At 43.2% G+C, this 26,900-nt stretch overlaps 2 protein-coding genes across 4 annotated transcripts in view; one reads left to right on the top strand and one right to left on the bottom strand.

Annotated features, from left to right (window-relative positions):
- The window catches only part of BRCA1 (BRCA1 DNA repair associated), a 66,486-nt gene extending 45,991 nt beyond the window's left edge, over window positions 1–20,495 (bottom strand). The window contains exons 1-7 of the mRNA XM_058675394.1: window positions 20,431–20,495; window positions 19,714–19,799; window positions 11,503–11,556; window positions 5,726–5,803; window positions 3,844–3,932; window positions 2,430–2,569; window positions 1,526–1,628 (exon numbers count right to left, since the gene is read on the bottom strand). Of these exons, the coding sequence (XP_058531377.1) occupies window positions 1,526–1,628; window positions 2,430–2,569; window positions 3,844–3,932; window positions 5,726–5,803; window positions 11,503–11,556; window positions 19,714–19,793 (544 nt within the window). The 5' untranslated portion in view covers window positions 19,794–19,799; window positions 20,431–20,495. The remainder of the gene's footprint in view (window positions 1–1,525; window positions 1,629–2,429; window positions 2,570–3,843; window positions 3,933–5,725; window positions 5,804–11,502; window positions 11,557–19,713; window positions 19,800–20,430) is intronic.
- Window positions 20,496–21,351: 856 nt separating this feature from the next.
- The window catches only part of NBR1 (NBR1 autophagy cargo receptor), a 30,994-nt gene continuing 25,445 nt past the window's right edge, over window positions 21,352–26,900 (top strand). For 2 of the 3 annotated variants that reach the window (XM_058675364.1, XM_004597336.4), the window contains exons 1-2: window positions 21,619–21,768; window positions 25,539–25,649. In XM_058675364.1, coding sequence (XP_058531347.1) covers window positions 21,676–21,768; window positions 25,539–25,649 — 204 coding nt within the window. In that variant the 5' untranslated portion in view covers window positions 21,619–21,675. Of the gene's footprint in view, window positions 21,445–21,618; window positions 21,769–25,538; window positions 25,650–26,900 lie in introns of those variants that run through there. The other variant, XM_058675363.1, reaches the window with a different exon arrangement.

Genomic DNA, 26,900 nt, shown 5'->3' with positions numbered 1-26,900 from the left:
CCAGCGCCCATATGGTATCCTGGCACATTCAAGGCGAGGACCTTAGCCGCTAGGCCACACCGCAGGGCCCACAATTTTCAATTAAATATATTTTAAAACCTAGAGAGACTTGTTTGAACTCTGAGCTCAACTCTTGTTAAAAAGGTTCCCAGAGGCCAGCATTGTGATAGAGCGGGTTAAGCCACTGCCTAGGTCACTGGTATCCGTATGAGTATTAGTTTGAGTCCGAGATGTTTCACTTCTGATTGAGCTCCCTGCTAATGTGCCTGGAAAAATAACAGACAATTTGGACCCCTGCCATCCATACACAACAGCAGAACAGAGTTCTGTCTCCTGACTTTAGCCTGGGGCAGTTCTGGCTATGACAGCTATTTGGGCAATGAACTAGCACACGAAAAATTCTCTTGCACCCTCTGTAACTTTCAAAAAATAAGTCTAAACAAAGAAAGAAACAAAACTCAAGAAATTCAATGACAAGCTAAAATTTAACCCAGAAAGATATTTTACAAAACACAATCCTAGATTTGTGGGTTACAATATGCATGCTTTTCAAAAAAGATTCCTGCAGCCAGCATTTGACATAGCAGGTAAAGCTACCACCTTTGTCCCTGGCACCCTTTATGGGTCTGACTGGAGTCCCAACTGCTCTACTTCAGATCCAGCTCCCCGTCGAGGGCTTGGGGGGAAAACACTGGGAGATGGTCTAAATGCTTAATCCCCTGCTGCCCATACGGGACATCTGGAAGCAACTCTTAGCTCTGGCTTCAGCTTGGCCCATCCCTGGCCACTGTAGGCACCTGCAGTGTGAATTAGTGGATAGAAGATGTATGTTTCTTTGTGTCTTTCAAAATGAATAAATCTTAAAGCAAAAAAAGTTCCCAATACAGTATAATTCTTTTTTTTTTTTTTAAAGATTTATTTGTTTTATTGGAAAGGCAGATATACATAGGGGAGGAGAGACAGAGAGGAAGATCTTCCGTCTGATGATTCACTCCCCAAGTGACCGCAACGGCCGGTGCGCACCGATCCAAAGCCGGGAGCCAGGAACCTCTTCCGGGTCTCCCACGTGGGTGCAGGGTCCCAATGCATTGGGCCGTCCTCGACTGCCTTCCCAGGCCACAAGCAGGAAGCTGGATGGGAAGTGGAGCTGCCGGGATTAGAACCGGCGCCCATATGGGATCCGGGGGTTCAGGGCAAGGACCTCAGCCGCTAGGCCATGCCGCCGGGCCCAATACACTATAATTCAAACCAGATTCCTCTAACTGCTACAGCAAGCCATGGGGTTCTTTATCTCTACTCTCCACATCTCCAAAACATATTTACCCACCAAAACAGCCTGTCTTATGCCCCCTTTATAAAATAATGTTCTTCAAAGTTAAATCTGTTTTTATATTATTTATAACTCTACCACAGGGCTCATAAAATTATTTTATCTTTACTTTTCAAAACTCTCCACCACATGTATAAATTAAGATAAGCAATCCAGCAACTATTATGTTAAGTTTACAAACTCAGAGATGCTCACCCAGTTCTATGTAGACAGACTTATTCTGAGGCTGCGTCTGCTGTGTTGTCCTTGGGAATCTCACAATTCCAAGTTCACAGAATTGGACGCTAAGACTGTTGTCCTGCTAAGCAATAAAGAGTGGTTAACCAGTTGGCGGCCCATTTTGTGAAAAAATTTTTTTCCTAAACAAAACCTTGAGGGCACGGAGAAACTAAACTGATCATATGTCATTGGCTAAAATTTATGACATCTAGGAAAAATGCTAGGGAAACTGAACAAGAATGTTTAGATTATGCGTGACTTGGCTAACTTCCCCCATTTACATTTCCCAAACTCATTATATATTATTATATGCAACTTTTTAAAGTATTAAGGTAGTATATGTTAAAGCTGATACGTAGTGTACAGGTGTGATCACATCTGATGATGGGGTTAGCAACTAAGATGAAACAAATTTTTTAAAAAGATAAACGATGGCAATAAAACCCCAGAATTTCAAATCATATTAAGGAAAGCAATATTTAAAAGCTCAATGTTACTTGTCAGCTTTTCTTCTTCCTTCTAGTCTTACATCTACTAAAAAAGTGAATGCTGGTATCATGAGCACTATTCTTCAGATCTCTATCAAATCACTGCACGTTGTGATAATTATTCCTTCCAAGAAGTAATTTTCAAACACTTACAGCTGTCAGTGGCTATTCTAGCAAGTGTCAGGGAAGCTAGAACTCCAAGGTCAGAGAAGAACCTATCAGCTCTCTCCTGATCTCACCAAGCATCCTGACCTTTGAACTTCTCTTTTACTAGTCATTGAACTGCCCTAGTCCCTTCCTTATGGATTTTTTATTTAAATTCAAAAACTTCTAGTACATTCATTAATTTCTAATGCTCAAAAAAAGAGATGAATAAATGAAAGCAGCTTTACCAAGGCAGGATTTTTGGACTCAACCTTTGGAAGTTTTTTGGTACGATTTCGGTAGCCCAGACTTTGGATGATGGAAACTTCATCCTTTTGACATTCAGGCGAGTTATTTTTCTTTTTTGAAAAGTCATAACTGCTTGCAACTGTGAATTACAAATGAAAAATACTTTTTTTTCCAGCAAGGAAAAAAGGTACTAATTATGATCAAATCAAGAGAAAGCCTATGTATGCTCTTTGTAATAAGATATGCTCTTTGTTATAAGACAAGGCATTAAGGTCACTTATTTAAAAACTGAAAAACAAAACAAAAACTTTGGAAATTCTACTCCTAACAAACACATATGCCAAACTTATCTCTAGGCTTTTTTCCCTCCCACTCAATACTGAAAAATTTGTTAAGCTCTATTTTACTGAATCTAAGACAACAACAATGAGGAACTGCTATTTTCTAAGCTACCAAGAAGGAAAATGCACTAAGCTAAACAATGATACACCACTATGATAAAAGGCTCTCAATTTCAAAGCTGTTAAGATGCAAAAAATATTCATTTTAGCACTGATAAAATAAGGTACGAGGCCATGGTTTACAAAATACAGGAGGAAGGCATTTACTTAGCAATTAAGACATGGGTTAAGACATCTATGCTCAGTATGCAAGTAAATAGGTTCAATCCTTAACTCCAGTTCCTGGCTGCAGCTTCCTGCTCATGGAAACCCTAGGATGCAGGAAGCAGAGGTGATGGCTCCAGTAATTGGATTTCTTTGGGCTCAACTTGGGCTGTGGCAAGGTAAGCTACTGCTTAAGATGCCAGCATCCTATATAGGTGTACTAGTTTGAGTCTCAGTGGTTTCTCCTCTGATCTAGGTCCCAACTAGTGGGCCTGGAAAGGTAACACTAGATGGCCCCACACGATTGGGCACCTGCCCTCCATAAAAGAGCAGATTCCTGGATTCTGGCTTCAGCCTGGCTGTGAAGGCCATTTGGGGAATGAATCAGTGGACAGAAGATTCCTCTCCATATATTTATTGCTCTGCCTTGAAAATATTGCTAGCTCTGTGGCGTAGCAAGTTAAGCTAGCACCGGCAGTGCCAGTATCCCATATGCCAATTTGAGTCCTAGGTGCTCCACTTCCAATCCGTTTCCCTGCTAATGTGCCTGGGAAAGCAGTGGAGACAGCCAAGTGCTTGGGCCCCTGAACCCAAATGAGAGACCCAGAAGAAGCTAATGCTTTGGGCCCAGCCCAGCCTGGGAAGTGAACAAGGGGATGGAATACCTAAGTCTCTCTCTCCCTCTAACTCTTTCAAATACATAAATTAAAACTTTAAGTCTTATCACTTAATCCTAAACAATACAGCAGGCTTTCAGAAGTTTCAGATAGCCACTTGAGCATCAGCCTTGGGCGTATTCAACACTTACACGGTAATCCTGTGTCAAGCTCAAAAGCCTGAATGATTTTCAACAGCTCTTCAACAAGTTGACTAAATCTGGTACTCTCTTGTAGACTTCTGAAATCAAATTGTTTGAGAGGCATATTTAGTGATAATCAACTTTTTAAGAACATTAAAATAAAGACAAACAAAAGCAATGGCAGAAAACTTTCATTTAAAAATTTTAAAAAAGAACATTTTATTGTAAGAACAAAACCATTCGGCTATAATCAATACATCACTGGCATCTTTTAGATAATCTTTTTCTCATCTTTTTAAAATCGACCAAAAGTCTAAAACTATCTGACATAATAATGATATTCTACAAACATAAAAGATATAAGTCCACTGCTTAGAGAATTTCTTTTGATTCATTCCTTTCAGTAGCTGTATGGTCACTTCTGGAAACATTGAGGAATCAGTACTTAATTTCCTGCCAGGGTAGAACGAACATTGTGTTAAGAGAGATACACAACATATAAACATTATTAAAGAATTACGTGGATGTCTGACGAGGTGTTAGGACCCACTGGAGACACTCACATCCCATACTAGAGTGCCTGGGCTTGGGTCCTTGCTCGACCTCAGATTTCAGCTTCCTGCTATTGCGCTCCATTGGAGGCAGTGGTAATGTCTCAGATATTTGGGTCTCGGCCACACAAGTGAGCTCCTGGTTGCCAGCTTCAACCTGGCCCAGCCCCAGCTGCTGAGGGCATTTGGGGATTGAGCCAGTCTCTGGATCATTGCCTTTCAATTAAATGAAAATGAAAACTAAATCAAAATCAAAGTGCTGTAAGTTTTTGCACTATTCAGGAGCATTAGAAAAAGTAAATTGGGGCTAGCGGCTTGGCAGAGCAAGTAAATCCTCTGCTTGCAAGCGCAAGTATCCCATACTGGCACAGACCACGATGAAACTTCTGACTCCTGGCTTCAGATCCGCTTACCTCTTGCTGTTATAGCTATTCGAAAAGTGAACAAGCGGATAGAAGACTTCTTTGCCTCTCTCCCATTTTTCTGTTAACTGTCTTGTAAGTAAGTAAATAAATACATCTTTCAAAAAAGGAAAAGTGGGGCCTAGCATGGTACCCTAGCAGCTGGGGTCCTTGCCTTGCACACTTCCCATCCAGTTCCCTGCTTCTGGCCGGGGAGGGCAGTCAGGGATGGCCCAAGGCCTTGGGACCCTGCACCTGCATGGGAGACCTGGAAGCAGCTCTAGGATCCTGGTTTTGGATTGGCTCAGCTCCAGTCATTGCAGATACTTGGGGAGTGAATCAGTGAATGGAAAATCCTTTTCTCTGTCTCTCCTTCACTCTGTAAATTTGACTTTCAAATAAAAATAAATAAATCTTAACATAAATAAATACTAAAAAAAAATGAATTTGTTTTGTCTCCTAAATACATTTTCATGCCTTCTTTAAAAATTGACAAATGGGACCCGGCATTGTGGCCTAGTGGCTGAAGTTCTCGCCTTGAACGCCCCCGGATCCCATATGGGTGCCGGTTCTAATCCCAGCAGCTCCACTTCCCATCCAGCTCCCTGCTTGTGGTCTGGGAAAGCAATCAAAGACGGCCCAAAGTTCTGGGACCCTGCACCCATGTGGGAGACCTGGAAGAGGTTCCTGGTTCCTGGCTTCGGATTGGCGCAGCACTAGCCATTGCGGCTCACTTGGGGAGTGAATCATTGGACGGAAAATCTTCCTCTCTGTCTCTCCTCCTCTCTGTATATCTGACTTTGTAATAAAAATAAATAAATCTTTAAAAAAGAATTGACAAATGGTTTTAGAGGAATACCAGCTTTCTCACTAAAGACTTTTTATTAGCTCCTGCTGTTTACTTCCAACCTCCCGCCCATCAACATCCGAGTTGCATACCTTTTAGTAATGGCATTCTTACACAAAGGACACTGTGAAGGCCCTCTCTTCTGGTTGAGCAGCTTCAGCATACAAAATCTATAAATTATAAAAGAGGGAAGAACATTTCAAATTATTTTCTTTTTGTAGATTAAATACTCAAAATGCAAAGAGCCTCAAAGATAATCTCATAATGCCCTTAAAAGCCATTTAAAAGGTAATGGCAAGTGAATTAAACTCATGGTTTTCTCTAATTGTTTTTAGATGCTGCCTAAGCAGGAAACCAAATATACAAGCAATCATCTATGAAAACTGAATTTACATGCATATGGCTTGCTGTTAGGATGGAAGGTAGTAAGATACTAATATGGTGTATTAAATATGTAATTACAGAAATTACTGTAATTAGCTTAAAAACTCAACACCTTACTATAAAGCTACAATACCCAAGACAATGTGGGGGCCAGCACACGGCATAGTAGCCTAAGCCTCTACCTGTGGTGCTGGCATCCCACATGGAGGCCCGTTTGAGTCCTAGCTGCTCCATTTCCCATCAGGCTCCCTGTTTATGGCCTAGGAAAGCAGTGAAGAATGGACCAAGTCTCTGGTACCATACACCTGTGTAGGGGACCAGAAGAAGCTCCTGCCTCCTGGTTTCAGATCAGCTTAGCTCTGGCCGTAATGACCATTTGGGTAGTGAGCCAGCAGATGGAAGATCTATCTCTCTGTCTCTCCTTCTCTCTATAAATCTGACTTTCCAATAAAAATAAATCTTAAAAAAGAAAAAACAAAACAAAACAAACAAATAAACAAAAAACCCAGACAACGTGGTGCAGGCATAATAACATACAGAAACCCAGTCTTGTAGTGTAGTAGGTGAAGCGGCTATCTCCAATGCGTCAGAGTACATGTTCAAGTCCTGGTTGCTTTGCTTCCAATCCAGATTCCTGTTTATGTGCCTGGGAAGCCTGTAGATGCTAATTCAAGTGGTTATACCCCTGCCACCGATATGGGAGACGTGGGTGGAGTTGCTGGTGCCTAGCTTTGGCTTGGCCCATACTTGACTGTTATGGCCATTTGGAGAGTGAATCAGCGTGTTATCTGGGAGCTAGATGGAAATGGAATTGCTGGGACTCAAACGAGCATTCCGACATGGGATGTCTGCTGCCAAAAGCAGCAAATTTTATAAAAGCTCTATAATGTCTAGCCTATGGTACTCTTTCTTAATCCATACAAACCTAAAGAAATGTCTTCATTTGGGGCCTGGCAGCATGGCCTAGTGGCTAAGGTCCTTGCTTTGAACATACCAGGATCCTATATGGTTGCCGGTTCTAATCTCAGCAGCCCCGCTTCCCACCCAGCTTCCTGCTTGTGGTCTGGGAAAGCAGTCGAGAACAGCCCAAAGCCTTGGGACCTTGCACCCGTGTGGGAGACCTGGAAGAGGTTCCTGGCTCCTGGCTGGCTTTTGATCGGCTCAGCTCTGGCAACTGCAGTCACTTGGCAAGTGAATCATTGGACAAAAGATTTTCCTCCCGGTCTCTCCTCCTCTCTGTATATCTGATTTTCCAATTAAAATAAATCTTTAATAAAAAAAAAAAGCTCCTGGCTTCATATTTATTTGAAAACCAAAATCACAGGGAGAGATGAGAGAGAAAGAGATCTTCCATGTCTGTTCACTCCTCAGATGGCAGCACAGGTCAAGGCCAGGCCAGGAAGAAGTCAGGAGTCAGGAGTTGGTCTCCCACAGAAGTGCAGGGTCCATGGACTTAGGTCCTGTTCTGCTGCTTTCCCAGGCGCATTTTAAAGGAGCTGTATGGGAAATGGAGCAACTGGGACTCAAACTGCCACCCATAGCGGATGATGGAACTGCAGGTGCTAGTTTAACCCATATACCAAAACACCATCCCGACATACTTTATTTCTAATCTTCATATCTTTGCTCATATATTTCCTCTGCCTGTTATTTCCTTCTTCCACAAGCTCTCAATGTAAACCATGTTAATAAAGTATTCTTAATTCACAATGATAGTATCTTCAGGACTAATTACACAGGTGACAGGAAGGAAGACAGCACACACTGCTGAAAGAATCTCATCAAGAGACCAGGTAAGTCTCAGTGTAGAAAAGTTAATCTTCAGCTCTTTGAAACTGTTTAAACACTGGGATTTTCTTGTTTCACCAAGCATCAACCTATGAAAAAACTTATCACCAGAGAATTGGAGAAGCATAGCTGTAGAGAAAACAATGTCAAAAATCCAAACATTCTTACAGTTGTTTCCCTGGCAGGAAGCCAAGGGGAAAGGGCCAGGGGAATCAGAAACAAGAACACAGACTGAAGGCTTGGTTGGGGGACTGACACAGAAAATGAGTACAAGACCTTGGATGTGGGGTAGAAGAATGGGACGAAGAATTCAGAGGGAGTAAGGCAAAGCCAGCTGGCAGATGTGTGCTAGAGAATCTCTCTCCAAAGCAAAGAGGTCTCCTGCAGCTTCAGCCGGCTCGCGTTCTCCCTAAAATAGCAGCTGTTTCCTTTTTTAGATTATGGAAACATCCTAAGAATCTGGTGGAAATGGACTTTCTTCTTTTAAAAAGTACATGTCTATAAATTTTAATACTAACAACATTAAAAAAATTTTATGTCTTTATTTTGAAAGTCAGAGTTACAGAAACAGGAAGAGATAGATCTTTCACCTGCTGGTCCATCCACTATATGAAAGTAGTGGGCTGGGCCTGGGCCAGGGCAAAGTCAGGAACGAGGAACTTGATCGGGTCTCACATACATGGCAGCGTCCCGTACTGAGGCCATCCTCCGTTGCTTTTCCCAAACCACTAGCAGGGAGTTGGATCGAAAGCAGAGCACTTGGGACCGAAACCAGAATCCAATGGAATGCTGGTGTTGTACTCAGAAGTTTTACCTGCTATGCTAAAGAGCCTGCTGGTTAATAAAATTAAATTTAAAATTGGATATAACTTCAGAAAATTCATGAACCCCAAGTTCAGAGCCCTTAAATGGGCCTGGCATGAGGGCTTACTGGCTAAATCTTTGCTTTGCAAGTACCAGGATCCCATATGGGCGTCAGTTCATGTCCTGGCTGCTCCACTTCCCATCTAGCTCCCTGCTTGTGGCCTGGGAAACCAGTACAGGATGCTGAAAGTCTTGGGATTCTGCACCCATGAGGGAGACCTGGAGGACGTTCCTGGCTCCTATCTTCAGATTGGCTCAGCTCAAGCCATTGTGGCCACTTGCAGAATGAACCAGTGGATAGAACACTTCTTTATCTCTACTTGTCTCTCTGTAACTCTTTCAAAATACATACAAATCTTATAAAAAGTATGTTGTTAGTATTAAAATTTATACATTAACTATATCTATCTAATTAATAAGTTAGATAAAATAAAATTAATTAATTTTTAACAATAAAGAACCCTTGAATTTGGGCTGGGCATACTAATCCTCCTGCAAGCACTGGCATCCCATTTGGGTGCCAGTTCGTGTCCTGAGTGCTCCACTCTTTTTTTTTTTAAAGATATATTTTATTTTTATTGGAAAGTCAGATATACAGAGAGAAGGAGAGACAGAGAGGAAGATCTTCTGTCCGATGATTCACTCCCCAAGTGAGCCGCAACAGTCGGTGCTGTGCCGATCTGAAGCCAGGAGCCAGGAACCTCTTCCAGGTCTTCCACATGGGTGCAGGGTCGCACGGCTTTGGGCCATCCTCGTCTGCTCCCAGGCCACAAGCAGGGAGCTGGATGGGAAGTGGAGCTGCCGGGATTAGAACCGGCGCCCATATGGGATCCCGGGGCTTTCAAGGCGAGGACTTTAGCTGCTAGGCCACGCCGCCGGGCCCAGTGCTACACTTCTGATCTAGCTTTCTGCTTACTGCCTGGAAAAGCAGCAGAGGATGGCCCTAATTAAAAATCTTTTAATTTAAAAATTTCTCAAAGGATACATAAAAAAAGATCACTGTGGTTGTCTCCAGGGAGAAAGAGAAGCAGGAGTTCAGGGTGGAGGTGGCAGGAATATACATACTTTATGCCACATACACTTATATGTTCACAAATTCATTACCAGAAATGGCTTGTTTTCCAATAAAAGAAGACTTTTGGGATGGGGTTGTGGTATAGCATGTCAAATCTTCAGGTGGAAGGGTAGCCTTTATGAAAATGACTGAAGAACAAAATGGGAATTTTGTGCTACTGCTTGAGGGAAGAAGTACAGAAGCATGTGTTGGATGTAGACCAGCATTTATGCATCAAAGTTCTGGCCCATGTTTGATAACCTTATTAAGTGGGTCTGAGCCCTTAATGGAGAGGAGGAGCAGGGGCTGTGAGGCTCAAAAACACTGCTGATAAACTGCTGAGAAGAATTTTAGAAATTAAATGCCCAGACAGCAGTCCACTTACCAATATTCCAGAACAGGGAAGGGGAGAAGCAGTGGGCAGGCATATACACAACTCCAGTTAAAGGCCGACTGCCAGCTCAGGTCTTCGTGGAAACGCCTGCCTGGTCGGTTAGGTATAATCCCCCCATTAAACTTTGCTACTTTATTTACTATTGCTCATCTCAAGTCTGAAATTCTTTTGTTTAATGATTTATTTTATCATTTCTATTTGCAAGTCAGAGTTACAGAGGTGAGACATACAGATTTAGAGAGAAGGAGATCTTTCACCCACCAGTTTACTCCCCAAATGGCTGCAATGGCCAGAACTGGGCAGATCTGAAGTCAGGAGTCAGGAGCTTCCTCCAGGTCTCCCTGGGTACAGGATCCCAAGGCTTTGGGCTGTCCTCTACTGCTTTCCCAGGTCATTAGCAGGAGGCTGGGTTTGAAGTGATGCCGCCAAGACTTGAAGCAGTGTTCATAAGAGATACAGGTGCTGCAGGTAGAGGCTTAGCTTGCCACACCACAGCAATGACCCCTGAAGTTCTTTTCTTACATGAAGACAAGGACCTCTGATCAAGTTGTGCCAGCCACATAGAGGACCCAGAGTTCTGGGCTCCTGGCCCTGGTTGGCCCAGCCCCAACCACTGCAGTCATTCAGGAAGCAAACCAGCAAATAGCAGGAGGAGCAATCTCTTGCTTTGTTGCTTTGTCTTTCAAGCAATTTTTTTTTTAAATTAGAAATGTATACCTTTCAAGAATAAAAACAAAAAAGAAAAAAAGGACACTTAAAGACAAAAAAAGTTAGGCTGATGTTATGGCTCAAGAAGCTAAGTTGCAGCCTAAAACTTGGACACACAATATGGGAGTGCTGGTTCAGCTCTGGCTACTATTTCCAATCCGGGTCCCTGTTAATTAGCCTGGGAGGACTGACCCTTTCCCATTTTACAGAACTCATAAAAAACAGAGGTGGACCTTGTACTGTCATGAATTCAGTCGCTTTTAGGCATGCCTGCATCCATACTGGAGTGCCTAGACTGACCGCTGACTGCGCCACATGCAGTCACATGATCCAGCTCTTGCTGACGCTGCTGGGAAGCAGCAGGTAACAGCCCGAATGCTCGGGTTCCTGACACTCACGTAAAGGACCTGGCTTTGGCCTGGCCCATCCCTGTCTGTTGGAGCTGTATGGGGAGTGAACAAACAGATGGAGTATCTCTCTCTCTATATATAAAACTCTCACTTCCAAATAAATAAATATTAAAAAAAAAAAACTACAACTCTGAAACACAGTGAAAAAGGGAGTTTTTCTTAGTTACTTAATTGTAGAAGCTAAAGATTGCACAGTGAGTTTTCTCAGTACTTCGAAAAACAAAGCACAAAAGTTAATAATAAACCACAAAAAACGTTTATACTTACTTGCAAAATATATGGTCACATCTTGTGGAAACAGGTTCTTTAATCAACTCCAGACTAGAGGATGGGGTAGAAGGGAAAGAGAAGAGAAAAATAAATAAGGCATAGTGATTTACTTAAAAACATACTCTTCGCTAAGTCTGTCTTTAAGTTGGTATAACTGAGTCAAGGCAAGTCTTAAAAATCCATCTAAGGGGCCCGGCACAGTAGCCTAATGGCTAAAGTCCTCGCCTTACATGTGCCAGATCCAATATGGGCACCGGTTCTAATCCCGGCGGCCCCTCTTCCCATCCAGCTCCCTGCTTGTGGCCTGAGAAAGCAGTGAAGCACAGCCCAAAGCCTTGGGACCCTGCACCCAAGTGGGAGACTCAGAAGAGGTTCCTGGCTCCTAGCTCAGCTCCAGTCATTGCGTCCACTTGGGGAGTAAATCAGCAGTTAGAAGATCTTCCTCTCTCTCCTTCTTTCTGTATCTCTGACTTTCCAATTAAAAAGAAAATCTTTCCAAAGAATATTACATGGTGTGTTATCAGTTAAGAATATGATCTTTATCTTCAATGAACAGAATTTTACTAATCTCTTTAACTCTACATTACTAGTATTTAAAGATTAACTCAAAATATTTCACATTGATTAGTTCTCACTGAGACCCCTTTATGAATTATCATTGTAGGTACATTTTATATATCTTAATTAAATTTTTAACTTCCACAAAAACAAAAGCTTCTGCTTATCTGAGATTTTTTAAAAGATTTATTTTTTTATTTACTTATTTTTTTTAAAGATTCATTTTTATTACAAAGTCAGATACACTGAGAGGAGGAGAGATAGAGAGGAAGCGGAGATGCCGGGATTAGAACCAGCGGCCATACGGGATCAAGGCAAGGACCTTAGCCACTAGGCCACGCTGCCGAGCCCAAAAGATTTATTTTTATATTGCAAAGTCTGATATATACAGAGAGGAGGAGAGACAAAGAGGCAGATCTTCCGTCCGATGATTCACTCCCCAAGCAGCTACAATGGCTGGAGCTGAGTCAATCTGAAACCAGGAGCCAGGAACCTCCTCCAGGTCTCCCACGCAGGTGCAGGGTCCCAAGGCTTTGGGCTGTCCCAGACCACAAGCAGGGAGCTGGATGGGAAGCGGGGCTGCTGGGATTAGAACCGGTACCCATATGGAATCCGTCACATGTAAGGCGAGGACTGTCGCTGTCCCGCAGCGATGGACTTGGTGCACGGAGCCGGTAATAACACACGTGGACCCTGACTGATGGTCAAAAGTGGTAGTTTATTAGTGGCATCAAACTTTATACACTGAGGGCCATACAGGATAAGGGAGGAAGTATTGAGCTCATCAACAAAACCATCAATGCTTTTGTTTGGAACTCTTTTGTCTTGTATATTCCACCAGGTATTCTCATATACATACTCTCCACTCAACTGTTCTTGTGCAAATGATATCCAATAAGGTATACAAAACGTAGCCATTTGGTTATTCTCCTCCAAATATTATCCAACCAACTGTAATCCTGTGCTCACTGACCTTCTACGGTCCCAATGTCCTCCTACAGAGGACCTTAGCCGCTAGGTTACCGCACTGGGCCCTGAGATTTTTATTACTGTTTCAGCTGCCTACAAGCAAGTATGGTCTAAAAATGTTGAAAGTTCCAGAAGCAATTAATAAATTTCAAATTGAACAGTTTTGATACAATGTGATGAAATCTTCTACTGTTCAGCCTCGAATGTGAAATCATTTGTATACATCACTTACTTATTAGTCACTTAGCCATCCAGGTTATCAGTTCTTTCAAAATATGTCTATATATTTGAGATACAGAGACAGCGAGAGAGCTCCCACCTGCTGGTTTCCACTTTCCAAATTCCAAGAATGGCCAGAGCAGGGCCAGGCTGATGCTAGAAAAATGGATCTCCAGCTAGACATCCCATGAGGGCAGCAGAAGCCTAAGTACTTGAGGCATCACCCACTGCCGCCCAGAACATGTAGTAGCAGAAAACTCGAGTTACTGGTAAAAGCAGTGAACCAGCAGATGGAAAATCTTTCTGTCTCTCCTTCTCTCTGTAAATCTGCCTTTCCAATTAAAAATAAATAAATAAATCTTAAAAAAAAAAAGCAGCAGTGGGATATAAACGAACGCAGGCACTCATATGGGATGTGGGCATCTGAACGGTGCATTAGCCATTGTAGCAAGCACCCAGTGTGATAGCCTAATGGCTAAAGTCCTTGCCTTGCATATGCTGGGATCCCATATGGCCCCATATAGCCGCCGGTTCACGTCCCAGTTGTCCTACCTCCCATCCAGCTCCTTGCTTGTGGCCTGGGAAAGCAGTCGGGAATGGCCCCAAAGCCTTGAGACACTGCACCCACATGGGAGACCATGAAGAAGCTCTGGGGTCCTGGCTTGGGATTGGTTTGGCTCTAAATGTTGCAGTTGCTTGGGGAGTGAATGAACAGATGGAAGATCTACCTCTCTGTCTCTCCTTCTCTCTGTGTATCTGACTTTCCAGTAAAAATGAAAAACAAAATCTTAAAAAAAAAAAAAAAACGAAATCAAGCCTGACAAAGAACACCGAGGCTATGCTATGGTACAGCGGGCAAAGCCTCTGCCTGTGACGATGACATCTCATATGACCACTGGTTCATTTTCCCAGCTGCTCCAGTTCTGATCCAGCTCCCTGTTAACAGAAAGCAGCAGAGCATGGTTCAAGCCCTTCGGATCCTCCCAGCTTCCAATCAGCTCAGCTCGGCTGTTGCAGCAATTTGGGGAGTGAACCAGTAGATGGAAGACTTCTCTAATTCTGTTTCTGTAACTCTGCCTTTCAAATAGAAATAAAATAAATCTTAAAGAGAACTCTGATTTGTTCCTAAATCACAATTTCTAAGATAAGCTAGATATCAAGGAAATTCTCAGTGAAGGAGAATTGGATTCAGCTAGGATACCAGATGGCTTTCATTCTCACCACTGACTCAGTTCCGCAATAATTATATTTCAGCATGGTAATTATAATCCAAGCTACACAAACACACTGTAAACACAAACTTTGAACAGATGTAAACTCCAATATATAAAAAGGTAATGATGGCTGAAGAAAGAACTTGAAGACAGAATAGGAATGAAAAGGAAATAAATTAAAGCATCGTTCTTCTGGGTCCCAACGACAGTAAATGTTTACTAAAATGTGACTTAAATATTTTAAACACTTTTCCAACCTAGTAGTATTTTAAACTACTTCATATCTGCATACTGAACTTCCAGCTTGTGCAAGCAACAGGATAAAAGCTGGTTTAGGCTTGAAAATTACTACCCACCTGGATACATATTTTAGCAATTCTTCTGAATATTAAACATTTTATACAGCTATATGCAAAAAATTAGAAAGAAATACCTATTGTTGGAAGGACACTGTTAATCTTTGCCAGTGTAGAACCAGAGCTATCAGTAGTTAATATGTAAATGAACAGACAGGAAATTTCCTAGTCCCCACAGGTTTAGATAACAGATCAAAGAGAGATGCTTCCTCCCCCAGGCAGGGGAACAGGAATTAACAGGCTGAGGAAAAGATCCTGCTAATGGAACAAATTGTATATTAGGGGACTGCTTCATGCTGTTGAAATGTTAATTCCTCAATCCCCCTTCCTAATGCAAACATGACAACCTCTTTTAAAAATCTGATGATCGGACCCAGACCCAGCGGTGTGGCCTAGTGGCTAAAGTTCTTGCATTGAATGCACTTGGATTCCATATGGGCACCAGTTCTAATCCAGCTCCCTGCTTGTGGCCTGGGAAAGCAGTAGAGGACGGCCCAAAGCCACTTGGGAATCACTGTTCCCGAGTGTGAGACCTGGAAGAGGCTCTGGGGCTCTTGCCTTCAGATCAGTTCAGCTCCAGCCATTGCCGTCACTTGGCAAGTGAATCATTGGACAGAAGATCTTCCTCTCTGTATATCTGATTTTGTACCAAGTCCATCACTGCTGGACAGTGAAGAATCAATTATTAGAAATAATGACCAACAGAAACTTAGGAGGTCAGCAGAAGATATTTTCATCTAATACACCTAAAAGAAACTAAGAAATTGTCCTATAGCTACCACTTGAGATTTAATTGTACACTGTGCTATCCCGGACTCTGCTGGAAAAAATGAATTAGGGAAGTAGGTATGATTCTTACCTTATAATGTTCCTTAAAAATCATTTTAAATTTGACAATGGCCAGTGTAAACAGTTTTAGTTTAGAAATTATCACAGCAGAGGAAAAAACTGTCAGAAACTAAAAAACATAATTGTTGACTGAAAGTAAAAATCTAACATTAACTTTCATTCTAACATTTTTAATTTTTATGCACCCGAGTTTTTTAATTGATGGTTTAATTTGCCAGAATGAGAAAGAACATTATATCTTTATGACTGAATCCCATGGAAATGTAAAATAAATAGGCCCAGAAAACTAAAAAAAAATAAAAATAAATGGGTCCTAATGCCACATTTTTGAGGACTTTTTGATCATTCTTTTTAATTATCACGAGTAAATTTTGTGCTTTTTAACAAGCAATTTTTCCCCCGACAATGTCATTTGCAACTTCTCTGACTCTGCGGCTTCAAATGAGGCTGTAAATCTGTTAGTTATTGCTTTTGTTTATCATAAATGCTGAAGGGAAAGGAAGACATCTATACATCTTGAGCTTTCTCTGAAAACAAAATTTGCATTGTTCTTAATCTTAGCAACTTGATTCCAAATATGAATAATAACTTCTATAAAACAAAAACAAAAATTTATTTAAACTGACCCTCCTTTATTGAGAAAAACATTTCAATTTATGTTTTGGATTTTACTCACTCCTAGACATTGTCATTTGCGCACACCAGTATGCACAAGATCTGGCATAGGGAGAGGTACTGATGGAGGAGCTTGGGAAACTCCTCTATCAGGACACAGTCCCTGCAGGTGAGTACAAGAACCACAATAGGGAGCAACCCAGACCAGGCCAGAGAAAGATACCCACCGGCATATATTTGGCATAGGTTGGGGGCAGACCAGACTGAACCAGTTCACATCACCCGCTGGCGAATCCGAGCACCAGAACAGAGTGTGGGTCGGGTCAGGTTTGGTTGCAACACATACCAGTGCACATTACGGGAAGCCAAGGTGAGGTGAGCTGTACCAGATGTGGCCGCAGCACTCAAACAGTATACGTGAGAACCAGGGAGGGAGGGGGCAAAGCCGGCAGGGGGAATGTGGAGGGATCCCCTGCTGGATAGTCACTCCCACTTAACAGTGTGAGTTGGGTTGGGGGCAGACCAGACCAGGCAGGGCTACAACACCTGTGGGCCTCACGTGAGCTGGATCAGGGAAAAGCCAGGCTGGGCTGATTGTTCCAACTGGTGCAATCATAAATTAGAGTGGGTGAGGGCTGGTTGGGCTTTGCTGCAGCATCAGCTGGCAGAGGCTGGAGCTGGGGTTTAAATCTGTCAAGTTAAACTCCAGAACCACCTGGAGAGTGCATAATCCAGGAGTGGGAGTGGCCTAGCAGGGAAATAGTGGGTACCTCCCTCTTGGGTTACTACTCCCACTGAAAAGCATGAAAACCAGGACTGGGGCAGGGGTGGATAGACAGAAAGGCACCTGCCAGTATCTGTGCGGACTGGAATAGTAGGGCTGGTTGGGTTGAACTAGACTCCAATGCCCATTGACATGTATGAGAGCTAATGGGCTGTGGGTCAGACTGAACAAGTCTGCGGTACATAGTGGCAAGCATGGGAACCAGGGTAGGGGGCAGGTCTGGTGGGGGTTATGGGGAGTTGCCCCGACTAGGCTGCAGCTACCACTGGTTTGCCTGAGGACTGAGTGTGTGCGGGGCAGGATTGGGCTGGAGTGCAACAACCATTGGTTCACATAGAAGACAGGGCTGAAAACAGAACTGACCCAGCAAGTGCAATGACCAGAATGTGCATAAGCTGGTTTGGGCAATGACTGTGCTGGACCCTGTACTGGCAAGCACACATAAGTATGATGTCTGGGAACATCTTAGATGAAGTTTCTCTGGGGATCCCTCCAACTGAAGTGCTTATCTCAGAACTCCAACCATGAAGAGACTATGTCAGCCAGTGGATTCTGAAGAGAAGCGATTTCATCGTGCGTGGATGGCAAGACTGGCAGCAATTCAGAACTGATGAACTATCAAAACTGCTTGAGCAGGACCTCGGAGCATGCCCCACATCGGGGACCTGGGACTGATGGGAAGCTGGGTGGGGCTTCTCCCATTGTTTCTCACCTTACCCCAGATACAGAAAAAAAAAATGACATTAGTGTGGAAACAATGGTCTTACCCACTTTCCTGTAACCCTTGAGCCTTTGTGCCCTAATCAACTATGTAAGATTATCAAAATAAAAATAATTAAAAAAAATAATTTATCAAAGAACCAACGTAGTTGATTACTCAATTCATTCAACTGAATTTTCATGAATGGCTGCCATGCCCCAGGTAAAAATTCTGTCTACTTAGGACACAGAAGTAACCGAAACAAACTCAAGGCTCTACTCCTGTGTAATATATATATGTAGTCCCTGCATGTGAGGGAGACCCAGAAGAATCTCCTAGCTCCTGCTCTGGGGTCAGCTCAGCACTGGCCTCCACAGCCACTGGGGCAGTGAACCAGAGAGGATCTGTCTCTCCGTAAATCTGCCTTTCAAAAAAAAAAAAAATTTATGTACTTGAAAGGCAAAGAAAGAAGAGATCTTTCATCTGCTGATTCTTTCCCTAAGTGGTTGCAACAGCTGAAGTTGAGCTGATTTGAAGCTAAGAGTTTCCTTTGGGTCTCCCATGCCTACAGGTCTTTGAGACATAGTCCAATGAAAAGGCCACAGGAGGGAGCTAGATGGGATGTGGAGCAGCCAGGACAGGAACTGGACCCATAATAGGATCCCAGCTCTTGAAGGGAGAGGATTAGTTAATTGAACCATTGCGCTGGGCCCAGAGTAGTGCTTTCAAATGCACGGAAAAATAACAACAACAACAACAAAAACTAAAGATGTGAGGTCTGTATGGATGCTCAGCAGTCCAACTACAAGTCCTCCAACTACAAGCTCCAACATCCCATACGGGTGCCAGTACATGTCCTGGCTGCTCCACTTCCCATTCAGCTCCCTGCTAGTGGCCTGGGAAAGCAGTGAAGGATGGCTCAAATCCTTGGGACCCTGTACCCAAGTGGAAGATCCCAAGGAAGCTCCCAACTTTGGAACAGCTCAGCTCTGGCCGTTGTAGTGATTTGAGAAGTGAACCAGTGGATAGAAGACCTTTCCTTCTCTCTGTAAATCTGTCTTTCTAATAAAAATATAATAAGTATTTAAAGAAAAGAAGAAACTCATTGACTTGCATACTTAAGATCTCTGCATTTCTTGGGACGGCATTGTGGCACAGCAAGTTATGTGTCTACCTGCAATGCCAGTATCCCAAATGGGAGCTGGTATCGTATCTTCTGATCTGCCTGATCCAGCTCCTCACTGTGCCTGGGAAAGCAATGAAAGATTAGACAAGTGCTTGGGCCCTTGCATCCAAATGTGAGACCGGGCTCCGTGCTCTGGCTTGCTCCAGCCCCAACCATGGCAACCATTTAGGAAGTGAATAAGTCGATGGTAGAGCTCTGACTGTAATCATGCCTTTCAAATAAATAAATAAATCTTTTAATAAATAAGTAAAAAAAAAAGAATTGGTAATTTTATTTTTTTTTAAAGATTTATTTATTTATTTTTGTTACAAAGTCAGATATATAGAGAGCAGAGACAGAGAGGAAGATCTTCCGTCCAATGTACAGGGTTACTTTCAGCAAAAAGGACTGATCCACTAAGGGCTACCAATTCTTTGGGACTTTGTTTTGCCCTCATTAACTGCATCCATATCAAGCTACCACTGTGGCCAGAGTTAATTCAGACCAAAATCCTGTCCCTAATCAAGACAGCCCACGGTCAGGAAAGCTAAAGGATGAGTGTGTTAAGGAGGTTTGGGGGTAGCAGGCAACGAGACAAAGTGAAGAAAAAAAGATGTCTTCTTTTATGCTTTTAAAGTCTTTAGTTAAGAAAAACAGCCATTTTAACAGTCTAAATCTTAATAGATCCATTATATTTTATTCTCACTACTACATAAACTCAGTTCTACTCATCCGCAGTGGCCATAATCCCAAATCGATACACTCTTCCGCTGACTTACCAGATGGGACACTCTAAGATTTTTTGCATAGCATTCAGGATATTTTGTACTTCTTCCACATGAACTCCAGATAAATCCATTTCTTTCTGCTCCATTGAACGTCAACACATAAACTAAAAACACACATATAAGTAAACCATTTTAAAGGCTATAAATGACCTTTCTTTTTTTTAATTTTCTAAACATTTTATTCATAAATCTCAAGTGCCACTAATTTGATTCATCATGACCTTTCTTAAGTTGTCAATTTCAAGCATCATTTTAATGAGAAATTTAAGAGTGGAGTACTTTATAATTACATCAACCCATAGAACTAACAACAAAAGCCTCTATTTGAAAAAAAGAGTTTACAAGATGCTTTGCGAAATTTGATCATTTGATAAAATTCTCTACCAATCACATCTGGTTCCCACGGGCTGGGTGCTGCCAGCTCGACTTCCTCCGGTCAACGGGCTGTCTTATTTATTTATTAACTTTCTTGCTTAAAACCAAAACCACTGTCCGGAAGGACAACAAAACCAACACCAGGGAACATTTCCCACCCTATATCCCCTCAAGAACAAACGTGCGGGAAGCGACTGCTACTATGGACGCCCCTCCTCTCACAAATGCCTGTGGACCTGACTCCAGGGGGTTCTCCCAGATTTTGAACTCCGCTTCCCAGACATACTCCGGGCTCTTCTCCTTCAAGGACCCGCCCCTCACCTACCAGCCCACCTTCTAACTCAAGGTGCCCTCAGTCCTCAAGGCACCGGCAGATCCGAGCACCAGGATCCTTCCCCCACCGACGCGCGGTGCCCTTTCCTTCTCCTCAGCGCCCCGCCTCCCGACCCACAAACTGTCTCTCTCCCCACCCCCCTAGATTTACCTCAGATTCACAAAGCCCTAGGGGTTCCGCCCCGCATCCTCCAGCCCAAGAAACACCCGGCTCGCGCTGCTTCAGGCGATCACCTGCTGTCCAGTGGTCCCCTGGACACCTCCTGGATCCCTCTTCCTTTCCCGGGGGTCAGTCCGGGCTGGCCGGGCCCTAGGGCCCAGTTATCTGAGAAACTTCCCCCTGGCCGGTAGTAGGTACAGAAAGCGCCCAAGAGCTCCGGACGCGCAGTCTCTGTTTCAACTTATCTGTAATTCCCGCGCTTTCCGGTCGCCACGGAAACCCGCCGCCGTCCAGCCTCTCAGAGGCCCAGAGTCCGGACACGTTGACGGAAGGGCGGGGCGGAAGGAGCCGAGCGTCCCGCCCAGCCCCGCAGAAGCCCGGCCCTTCCTGTCCAGAATGACGATATTAGAGAGGGACCAAGGCGTGAGTTTTCTATTAGGCGGCTTACTACGTCACAGACATTACAGCCCTAGGGTTGAAATCGGCTGCCTGAGGCCTCAATATGAGCGCCAGAGAGTGCTCAAAGGCAGCCCATTCCCTCACCCTTCCTGCCGCCATGGAACTGTCCGGTTTAGGTAAATAAAACGATTGTTGGGGGGGAGAAGGGAAAGGAAACTACGACTTCCAGCATGCCTTGCGGAACAAAAGGCCTTCGCCATGGTGTGCCTTGGCAAGTCTAGTCTTAACGGAGAAACGCTTCCTACCCTGGAGACGGGCACGAATCTCTCGGACCCCCGCACGGTTATACACCGACAGCTATAGACTGGAATGTCATGTGTTCATGAGAGCGGCGACTGAAGAGCCTGCAAGTCCTTGGAAGACTACAATTCCCGCCCAGTCTCGCGACCTGTAAGGTCAGTGACCTGTGGGAACTCGGGCCTGACGGGCCTGCGTCTGCGCACTCGTGCTTCCGCCCCTCGGCCCCTGTTTGTTATTGTTGTGAAGCTCAGGTTGCTTCTGCCCGCCCCCTTGCGCAAGCTCAACCAATCCGGAAGGATGGTGGTTTTTGAGGGACAAGCGGCCAAAGCCAATCATGTTGTCGGAAACTCAGAGAAACAGGGGACTAGGCTCTGTCTCTGTCCGCCATGTTAGATTCCGCCCGCAGGGATCGCGACAGAAGTGGCAGCGGACGGTGTTTGCACCGGCCTCCGCAGGCGCCCCCCGGGGGCGGGAAGCTGGTAAGCAAGCTGGCCGCGGTTACCTAGCGGTGGGGTCATGTCGCCTTGAGAGGACTTGGGCAAGTTGAGGGGAGGCACCCTGCACAGAGGGGAGACTTTTTCCTTGTTCAGGGGCCGCCGATCTTCTCAGGAACCAGATGAGAGGAGCCGTTCAGGTTCTGAGGGAGCGAAGGGTCGGATACGACCGAAGGGATGGAGGGCCCGGGGCTCAGAACGCCTGATGGAAGGCCGTGATTGCCCAGTACAAAAAGGGTCTGGGGAAAGGGAAAGGGCAAGAATCCTTTTGGGGGTAATGACACTGTGTTGGGGATATGGAGTGCTAGGAAACAATCCCTGAAAAATGAAGTCCTGCACCGCCGCCTCACCCCGTCCTCTTCTTTTTGAGCCGCTTCCCTCTCTTAAAGAGATCTCAGGGAACTTCGGTTATTGGAAAAGCACCGTTTTCTCTTTTGGGTCACACACCGAGTTTTCAGGTTGAAAGTCTTGTTGACAGTGATCGATCAAAGCTCACATTCCCAGTTCGGCTTCATTAGAGGGTGTTTTGTTTTGTTTTGTTTTGTTTTGTTATGAGGTTGAAAAAAAAATCGACATAGAGGAAAAGCTGACTTGGGCCAAGTTAAGGTGAGTCAGTATCATGAGCTGATAATGCCAGTTACAAAGGCGGAAGGCTCGGGCCCCAGCTACTGGACACTGCTCGCAGAAAATCTGTAAAGACGCTTGGAACGATCCATAGTTTAATTGTTTCCAAATTTCAAGATTAATACTCGTGCTGGAAGAATTTTCACATGTCGACCGAAGAGCAATGGGCAGCTCTTTGCGAAGACCTGGCTGTGGCCCAGCTAAACCAGAATCTGCCACTTCCTGTTGGCTCCCCAGTGGTAGAGCAGCTGGATGAGCTCCAAAGCAGCAACTAATTTCTAATGGTGTAATGTGAGCAAGAGGGAGGAAGATGGATTTCCTTCTAGACTTTTGGAAGTGTGGAAATGTGTTTCTGGACGTTGGGAACTGAGAATGTGTTCTGGAATGTCCACTCATGGCAGACAGTCGTTCACTTCATTTCCAAGGTCCCAGGGAATTGATAGAGACAAAGGAAGATTTGGGGAGGTGTTGTCTTTGCAATAATTTAAAAAAAGAAAAGTGTGATATTCAGAGATTTCGAAGGACAGTACATTATACTTTGAATAAAAGCGCTGTTTTGAAGGTTCTGAAGTCTGACAGAGAAACATGGAGCTGCCGTCCGCTGGTTCCTCCCTCAGTGCCTGCAGTGGCTCTGCTACTGTCGGTGAGGTAGGCAGCAGCTTAACTGTAGTCATTTCTGTACTCAGACATGTTTGCGAAGAGTTTGCACACACATTTTTACTTGATCCTCACAATAACATTGTGAGGCAAAAAACAGAGCTGAGATGTGTTTTACATAGACCAGAGAACTGGAGGTGTGGTCTCCTGACTTGCTCACAGCTCTAGCTGCCTCCCCTGCTGACACTGGAAACTTGGGGGCCTTAATCTCATTCATCTCTTATCTCCTGTTCCTAGAATAGAATAGAATCTGGCTCTTTGTTGCTACAGATTATAAATCTGCAGGCATGTATGGTTAAGAGCTAACTTTTTCATTGTAACTTAGATTTAGCTTTAAACCACTTATACTTTTTCCTATTCAAAAACAAACCAATTCAGCATGTAACAGCTCATTGGCAAATAAAATTCTTTATTTCAAAAAGTGGCCAGAGTAGATATTTTTTTATTAAGGAATTATTAACTTCTTAGGAGTCATGTATAGTTTTGTTTGTTCTTATCATTTAGAAGGACATGCTCATTCCTTTTCGGATGAAAGAATGAATGTCAGAATAATCCACTAGGAAAGGTATATGTCTAAAAAGATTGTTTCTAAATTGGTAATTGTGGAAGTGAGCACAGAGGGATTTATTATATTATGCTCTTATGTAAAGATTTAAAAGTTACCATAGCAAATTAGCCCTTTGAGCATAACATAACAAATGGCTCCTTTTTTTTAAAGATTTATTTATTTTTATTACAAAGTCAGATATACAAAGATTCTCCGTCCAATGATTTACTCCCCAAGTGAGCGCAACAGCCGGTGCTGTGCCGATCCGAAGCCAGGAACCAGGAACTTCTTCCGGGTCTCCCACACGGGTACAGGGTCCCAAAGCATTGGGCTGTCCTCGACTGCTTTCCCAGGCCACAAGCAGGGAGCTGGATGGGAAGTGGAGCTGCCAGGATTAGAAACAGGGCCCACATGGGATCCCAGGACGTTCAAGGCGAGGACTTTAGCTGCTAGCCCACGCTGCCGGGGCCCAACACATGGCCCTTTAAAAAAAAAAAAAAATTGGATTATTATAATTTGGTTAAAATTTGACTTGATTATGGTCAGTCTAGTATTAGGGGAAAGGGAGTGCCAAAGGTACAGATGAAACGAGGGTAGCCTTGAGTTGTGATTTCATTACTTTCCACTTTGGAGCATGATTGAAATTTGCCATTCAGAAAAAACAAACATCATATTATAAAAAACAGTACATAGAGGAAGGGTACCGCTTTCCACCCCTTTGTAGTTTCTTGGCCGGTGTTTTGGCCACTGAATTTTTGGATTCATTGTTGTCAAAGGCTGCTTCTTCAAGAAAAATGTACAATGCCTGTCGTTGAGGGCAGACACCTTGTCTACCTTATCCATCTTCTTATCTCCTACTACTACTGGTAACTCTTTGTTTTAATTAACCTGTCGTTATAAAGTGTCATAAAATCCTTCGGGATTTTATAGTTGCTAGATGACTGGTGAATGTGGTCAAAATATAAATATTCCTAGCGGAGTTATGTTTAGTGTGGAAGTACCAATTAACTGTAGGAGTAAGTTTTGCAGCTGATCTTTGTGGCTTGGAGGGTGAGGTATCCTTTCTCTGCATGGACATAGGTGGATGTGGAAACATTTCTCTCCCACCTTTCCCCTCTATGCCTGCTCTCCATGAATGTATTTCTGTTATTTCTTTTTAAAAAAAGAATTTATGCATATCTGTATTTACGAATTGTACATATATATGGTCATGGAACTATATGAAGTGGTGATTGTCTCAAAAGAAAACCCCAGGAGTTAAAGAAATTGGACATTGAAATTTGTTTTAAGTTAAAAAATAAAAATTATCCATATATATAGTCACTATAGTCCTCACCTTTCACTCACTGGGATCCCTTATGGGCGCCAGTTCATGTCGCAGCTGCTTCATTTCCCATCCAGCTCCCTGCTTATGGCCTGCGAAAGTAGTAGAGGACAGCCCAAAGCCTTGGGACCCTGGGAGTCCTGGAAGAAGCTCTTGGCTCTTGGCATCAGATCAGCTCAGCTCCAGCCATTGAGGCCACTTGGGGAGTGATCCAGTGGACAGAAGATCTTTCTCTTTGTATCTCCTTTTCCCTATGAATCTGCCTTTCCAATAAAAATAAATAAATAGAAAAAAATAAAAACTATCTACAAAAAAAAAATCCAGGTTGAAAGACAGAAATCTTTATGGCATAGTTTTAGCAGTAACGTCTATTTTTGCGGTGATTTCTACTTCTCAATGAAATTTGGAATTTGTCTTAACCCACCTACTAGATCATAAATTCCTTAAGGGCAGAGACATTTCTCTTGTTTGCTGGTGCATCCCCCAAGCGTGCCCTGTATTCAAGTCCTCACGAGTACTCCTTGAGTAGATGATGTCAGTAGTTGTCCAAACCCTTTCTAATGTGTTTTCTTTGTGTCCCCCCACTCTCTGCATCAACTCCAGCACCACAGCATGGAACCACAAGTTACTCTAAATGTGACTTTTAAAAATGAAACTCAGAGCTTTCTGGTTTCTGATCCAGAAAATACAACTTGGGCTGATGTGGAAGCTATGGTGAGTGTTAACTTTGTTTTGTTTCTCAGTGATTGAGGCATACATATTTTTCCTAGAGTTAGCTATTTTTAGCAGTATTATTTCATGGCTGTTAAGACTTTATATTTGCCATTTCTAGGACTTTGGGAAAATGACTTTTGACAGGAGTTCAGTATTTGTACAGGAGATGTGTTCCCAGAAAGGGAACCAACAAGCTCCTTCTGGAACAATTTAGAAAGGAAACACATAATTTTTTCAAAGTAAGCTAGTATGTGGAAAATCTATTAATTTTAGAACAGTGTGAGGAATTGTGCCTGTCCCGGCAGGCCCCAGGCAGATGTTGGTGCCTGAGCACAGATACATTATTACTTTGAAGGAGGAAGGGTGAGGCTAGCTCTCACCACAGCCAGCATTGCGTGTACTGCTAGGTCAGAGGTTGGATAGCCCAGAGTCAGGCAGGAAAAAATGCCGTAGGTGCTTAGACAGCAGTTCATCTGTGCTGTTTTTGCTAATGCTCTTCCTCTTGGTTTGCCCTTTGTACCCTTCTATTTTTGTTCGGTTTACAGTGGTGAATGTTTTACTTCTGTGTGACTGTGGAACTAATGAGACTTAGTAAAAACCTACTTTTTCCTGGTTATGTGTCATGGTAACTAAAAAGAAGTGGTGGAGAGGCCTTATAAGACAATCTGATTAGTCCTCTGCCCCCTGGAAAATATCTCTTTGTACCATCTTAGATTGATTATTCCTGAGAAAGTTGTTTCTCATTTGTGAAATGATCTGAAAGTCAAACAAATATGTTTCTCTAATAAGTCAATGATATGTGTGGTTTTTTTTATTGTAAAATTTAAATTGCAAAAGAGTAATAAAGCCCATTATAAGAAACAGCAATCCAAGCAGATATAAAGAAAAAATCAGAATCCCTTTAAAACTTCAGTCCACAGGATTATTGGTGTTATTGAGCCGTGATATAGTAAACCGTCGTTTATCAGATTGTTTCCACTCTTTTTTTGTTTCTTTTTGCCACTGTAAAATAAACTACAGAAGATATCGCTCTCCTCACATAACTTAGGCATTGTTGTATAGGATATAAACTTTATCTTATCCAATGATGAGATTGCAGGTCATAAGGCATGCCCTTTACAGTTTGATAGATACTGTTGGGTGTATTGCGGCAGATGTAGGAACTCATGCAATATATGATGATCTCTGAATTTTTTTACATTAGCTTTAAAAATTGGTGAGCTCTTCTGATAAGATGGCATCTTGTGGCTC

The sequence above is a fragment of the Ochotona princeps genome, chromosome 17, assembly GCF_030435755.1.
Source record: "Ochotona princeps isolate mOchPri1 chromosome 17, mOchPri1.hap1, whole genome shotgun sequence".
NCBI classification, from domain to species: Eukaryota; Metazoa; Chordata; class Mammalia; order Lagomorpha; family Ochotonidae; genus Ochotona; species Ochotona princeps.
This window is presented reverse-complemented; position numbering and strand designations above follow the sequence as displayed.